Source organism: Lytechinus variegatus, chromosome 11, assembly GCF_018143015.1.
Source record: "Lytechinus variegatus isolate NC3 chromosome 11, Lvar_3.0, whole genome shotgun sequence".
NCBI lineage: Eukaryota > Metazoa > Echinodermata > Echinoidea > Temnopleuroida > Toxopneustidae > Lytechinus > Lytechinus variegatus.
The window spans coordinates 20316316-20322315 of record NC_054750.1 but is presented as its reverse complement, the minus strand read 5'-3'; the positions used below and the strand labels follow the sequence as shown (position 1 = coordinate 20322315).

Here is a 6000-nt window from a genome sequence, read left to right as displayed (position 1 = left end):
CAATAAACCCGACTTTTCTATATTTAGCAATTTTAAATAAATAGCTTCTTATGGGAGTTTGAAAGACAATGAAAAATGCTCGATCGAGAATGATAGACTGAGAAATTAAGAGTCGGTGAGAGGGAGAGAAAGTGAGATTGGGGGGGGGGGATACAACAGAATCGTGTATCCCCGGTATACTTTATAATAAACCGAAAGGACAAAAAAGTATAACAAATAAAAAATAAAGAACTGAATGAAAATATAAAGTCATGTGCATTTTCTTCGGATAGTTTGAAACATTGGGTTGGGTCAATGAAACAACGGAGATTGGCTTCTGAGCGTTCAACGGCTAGTCAAGTACCGAGAGAGGTGCCACGCCCATGCGATATACCAGCGATGCGGCGCGCACTTTTCTAAGTTCCAGCACGCGCGGGCAGCGCTAGCAGGATTTCAGTTCAGCCTCTGCATCAAAGAAAGCAAAGGGACATCTGGCGCACTACGTTTAGTGAAAATGCTTTTGGATTTGTAAATTAAAGAAGGGAAAAGAGTTAACCAACAATTATATCAGTTTTGAATTAAGGTAAGAGTTTGCACACTGCAATTGGAATGAAACTTTCAGCGAAACACAAGTTTCAAACCGAACTTCATCCAGATCCTGCTGGTAGTGAGCTCGCCAGCAAGCTTGTCAGCTAGCCAGCCATATCTCCACCCCTGCAGGAGGCGCCACAATTCAGAGGCTGGTGTGTTCGTTTTTTTGACGTGCTTTTAATGGACTGGTCAGTGTAGACTTTGGGCTGGTGTCGGTTTCACGAAACAGTTTCTTGGAGAGGGGCATATATTGAGAGAAAGAGGAGGAGCATTAAGGAATAAGGGAGAGGAGGATCAAGGAAAAGAAGGGGGTGGGGGTAACCAACAAGACTCGTATGTCTTTGATGGTGGATCTGCACAAATATCGCTAAGAAGGTCCTCACCACATTCCTCAAATATGTATCTCTTCCAGAGGTCGCAGAAAAGATTTGGAAAAAAAAGTGGAGGGGGGGGGGGGGGGGGAGGAGGGGTTGAAGCCACCCCCACGTCCCCGGTCCATGTATGTACTATTTCATTTTCTTCTTAATAATATTTAAAGTGACATGATATGTGTGCAGAAAAAATAGACTGATGACTGATGCAATCATACAATGGAATTGCAGTAGTAGTAGTAGTAGTAGTAGTAATACAGTATCATGTTTAGTAATAATACAGTAGAAGAATTGATAATCGCAGATGTGGTACTGTAGGTGAGGTAGGGGCGACTACCCCTTTATGATTTTCAGGAACTGGAAAATGATTTAAAAAATTATGGAAAGGGAAGACAGTAGACTATCAAAAGGGATTGGACACAGTCAGCTGACCCTCTATTACCATGGTTATTCAATTTTCTTTTAAATGTCAACTATAAGTCATCTTGTGTACTTGTCTTGCCCCCCCCCCCCTCAAAAAACAAAAATAGGTGTTGCCCCTGATATTGTAAATGTGCATGGTGCACTGGATAACTTGTTTAGTGCTTGGATAAGCAGTAAAAAGTTCCAAACATCACCCTTTTCACTTTATAGGTTTGCTAGATTACATTTTTATCATCAAAGATATATGACTATATAGCATATGGAAAAATTATATTGTTGATCAAAGCGGACGTTTAAATCAGGGGTTGCGGAACCGATGAGGGGCTTCAGCCCCTCCCCTCACTTTTTTCCAAAACCATGTACAAAAACGCAAAAATGGCCATACGATTGTGATTTTTTGCATGGTCAGCCCCCCCCCCCCACTTTGAAAACCGTTCCGCGGCCCCTGTAAATGTCATTTTCAATTTGTTTTCCCTAATAGATTTGGACACGGTAGCATCATAATGCCTGGGGGACCCTCGTTGATCAAGTGGTGTACAATGATCAAACAATTTCTTGGTCGGAAGACGACAAGAATCAGTGGGTCCTCAAAGACTGTGGATAAATTGAAATGGAGTGGGGCCACTCTTGAAGATGTTAGAGTCTACGGAAAACAACTCTTCTTGCATCTGGCGCACAACAGAAAGACTTCAAGGGATTCAGATTCAGATCTCAACAAAGAAGAATCAATGTGGCTCCATTGTCATTTTTTGATGTTGGGGAGTGTCAGAGTCAATGAGTTCAATTGCAAACCATCAAAGACCAACACGTTTCCAGAGCCGAGACTTGTATTTTACTTTAGCAAAGATGAGTTCTTGGTGTTTTATGGAGGGAGCTTCAAGGAGATGAACCACCCTCCAGATGACAATAGCAAATCAGATATCCTCAGTAAGGATTTTGATCGATGCAAGGCCGCAGATCATATTCTTGAGGATCACCCAATCTCGCACATCTTGTTAGATCAGAGTAAATTCTGTGGGCTTGGCAACATCATAAAAAACGAGGTCTTGTACAGCACAGGAACCCATCCAATGCAACTGGGATGCCAGCTAACCAGAGCCAAAGCTGCATTGATTGTTGACACAGTGGTGACTTTCTCTGAAAGATGGCTGGCTTGGAAGATGGAAGAGAAGCCCTCTAGAAAGTTTGGAGACTGGACAGAGATCTACAAGAAAGCTTTCTGTCCAAAGGATCATGCAACAACAAAGTCAATGTTTGGTCCAACTGGTATGGAAAGAATCACATACTGGTGTCCAACATGTCAACCAATGGAAAATCCTGATTGTTCATCATCAGATGGGGCAAGCACATCATATCTGGATCCAAATAATTCCAAAGAATGTTATGTGGAAGGAAAATCTCAAAATATCAACAGCCAGGGGCGCATTGCTGATGAAACTGTCACAGAATCTTTAGTAGATATCAAACAGGAAGATGAACTAGAATTCAAGATGGACTTTCCTATGATGGGTGAGAGCCCTTCCTTGGTGCATGAATCAGAAAGAAGCCTTAAATCCGAGCAAGTTATCCCAGACCTACCACATTACCTTGACAATATGGATGATAGTTCCCCTTCTGTGCTGTCTTACGACATGTTGGAAACAAAGCAGAATAGTTCAAGAACAGTACTTGATGGGAACAAGTATCCACTATCATTCTGTAGGGAGGACCAAGCAAGACCATGCTCACCCTCAGCTAAAAAGATCAAGCTTGAATCAGGATCAAGTTGTACTTTTCAGCTGAAAAGGGAAGAAGAGCCTGTTGTCCCCTTGCTGTATCAATCTGGCTCACCAGGTACCATGAACAGCCCCAATGTGGCCGACCAGCAACAAGATGATTTCACCAGGATTTCTGTGTCCGTATCAACCATCAGGGAGCTCATGAGGATACATGCCAGGGTGCATGTTAAGAAACTGACGTTGGATGAAGACTGTACATCCTTGTGATTCATGAAAGAATTTAGGAGTGGTTGCTGCCTTGGAAAGAGGTTTGTGCAATTAAGGTATCTTCCCCCAAAGTCACTTGATAACAAAATCACCCGCAAGATCACTGTCTTGATTAGACTGATATGATTTTTATGAAGAGAATCTGGGAGCATAAATTGTTTTGTTATCTTTATAGCATTTACTCTGTCTCTCACTAAGTCATAACATGTTTTCCACAAGAAACTTTATGCTCATTGTGTTACCTTCATTCAGAGAGAATCCAGGGAAAGAATCTTGTCTTTGTTTTTGCATCTCATCAAGAAATTTGTATTGTTCACTCAACTATTTCTTAATGATATTGTTAATGTTTTATCTTAATTGATATGCGACTTCAGGTTTCTACCGCGAGTACTTTTTATTTTACTTGAAAAGTTATTTTCAATCTTTAATATTTTTTCTAACATTTTAAAGAAAATAATGGTCATGAAGGTGTCTGATTAGTTCCACTCTGTATACATTAGGCATATTTTAAATGCTACTTGGGTAATCTTTTCGATAATTTTAAAGAAAGTAATTTTCATGATATTGTCTTGATTGTTTTGTAACATTCACTCAATAACAAGTCATGACACGTTTCCCAAAGTACTCCCAATGTTAGATCCCATAATATTACGAAAATCTCGGGATAATGTCTGATATTCATTTTTCATCTCGTTAAGAACTTTTGTTTCTCATCTTCTTGAAGATTAATGGATGGGTAAAGTTGGTAAAAGTTATAGTCTTAAAAGTAACAAGAAGTCACCGTAGTCATTGTAAAAAGTTTATTTTTTAATTGATTGACAATTACTCCATGCACAACTTTGTATACTTTTGTCATCTTTTAGACTTAACTTGAAAGGTTATTGTCTAATTTTTTATAACATTTTCAAACATTGTAAAGAAAGTAATGATCATGAACAGTGTCATGATTGAGTCAATGTCATTTTAGGTAATTTTATGTAGGTCTACTCTAGCAAAGTCGTGACACATTTCCAAAATATAAATGGTTTTCCTATTATTTGATCCTATCAAAATGGAGATACTAGGAAATATATCAATATCTTCAGGAACGTTTATTTCTCACAGTCCATGAAACTTCATTTGTGAGAAAAGGGAAGGCAGGAACTAGTTATTTATCAGGTGGTTCGGTCTTTCTTTCTTTTTTTATACATGTATATGCAATTTCAAGTTCCACTCTAGCATTCATATCAAATGACTTACCAAAATTTCCCTTAAGAAATCGTTGGACTGATTGATATGGAGAAGATTCATCAAGAAATGGTATTTTCACCTCAACATTAAAAAATATATATAAGAGAGTAGTGGTGATAACAGCACTTATAAAAAAAAGAAAGAGAGGAAATAGTCAATGAGACAGTACTTTGTTCTTTCTTTTTGATTGGCAGACGACTTCAGGTTCTACTCTGTATACATTTGTCATCATTCAGCTGTTACTTGAAAAGTTATTGTTTATTTTTTTGATAATCTTTAATATTTTCGACCATTCTAAAGAAAGTAATGGTAATATAGTGATATTAATATATGATCTGTCTGACACGGGGGAAACCCGGGCAGAATATTAAATCTGTACAGTTTCCAATGCAACTATTTTATTCAACATAGCATTTATGATTTTAACTATTTATTGGTTTGTATATAGTTTTTTATTTCTCTCTTGTAGATTGGCATGCAACTTTTGGTTTTATTCTGTATACTTTGTAATCTTTTACTTTTTTGAAAGGATTTCAATATTTAATAATCATTTCAAACATTTTGAAGAAAATACATGCAGCGTCTAATTTGGTAATTAGCATATTATAGGAAATAATTACTCTAATTTCACAAAGTTATCATACGTTTTAAAAAGTTAACTGTTTTATCTATGTGTTATGGTTTTTACTCTTTCTTTGGTCATTTTTTTTACATTCGTTACTCGTTTAGTTTACCATGTTCGAAATTTCTTCTGTTTTTTTAATAATGGATTTATTATTAGCTCATTATCTTGCTTGACTCCTTTGTCATGGTGTATAAATAACTATAATCTGCCAGAGCAGCCAGATCTCTATCTCGTTTTTTTTTCAAAGACAAGATACCTGGGTTTTTTTTTTACATTTTTTTAATCCCCTTTCAGCATTTCTGTCCTGCACAGCAAAGTGAGACTTTTTTTCAATTCAATTGAATGGTTTATTAAAAATCCTTTGTTTACGCAAAAGCTGATTCTCAAAAGTTTACATTTCAAACAAATCATCAATAACAAGGTGAAAATAACTTAGTACTATGAACAAATTTAAATATAGAAATAAATGTAACAAAGTATAGTATAAACAAATTTAAATCGATACTCATTGAAACTATGATTAATTGACAATGCCGTAATTCTAAGTTATCATGTTTTTCACACAAATCATAAGGAAATTGTTCAGCACAGCTCGGCGTGATCCTCTCCATCTCCTTTCATCTCATTGATACTCATTGAAACAATACATGGTGGCGGCGGCGTCAACATACTTAAAGTTCAAGTGTTTTAACTGTTATCATAACTTACAAAAATATATGAACCCCAGGTATGAACCTATTTCATGAAACTGTTTGGACACGGATTTAATCAAGTATGCACCATTATGATCTTAATG

General features: G+C 37.0%; 1 protein-coding gene across 2 annotated transcripts; it reads left to right on the top strand.

The window, feature by feature from the left end:
- Nucleotides 1-414: 414 nt before the first annotated feature.
- On the top strand, nucleotides 415-4365 carry LOC121424111 (endonuclease 8-like 2). 2 transcript variants are annotated; one of them, XM_041619709.1, is made up of 2 exons: nucleotides 415-562; nucleotides 1846-4365. In XM_041619709.1, the coding sequence occupies exon 2, from the start codon at nucleotides 1868-1870 to the stop codon at nucleotides 3347-3349; it is 1482 nt and encodes a 493-aa protein (XP_041475643.1). In that variant the 5' UTR covers nucleotides 415-562; nucleotides 1846-1867; the 3' UTR covers nucleotides 3350-4365. The 2 variants fall into 2 exon arrangements, with proteins under 2 accessions (XP_041475643.1, XP_041475644.1); XM_041619710.1 differs by lacking the exon at nucleotides 415-562 and adding an exon at nucleotides 575-758.
- Nucleotides 4366-6000: the final 1635 nt, after the last annotated feature.

Excerpts from the sequence above, each read along its gene's own strand:
- LOC121424111 (XM_041619709.1), top strand. The coding sequence starts at position 1,868 with ATGCCTGGGGGACCCTCGTTGATCAAGTGGTGTACAATGATCAAACAA.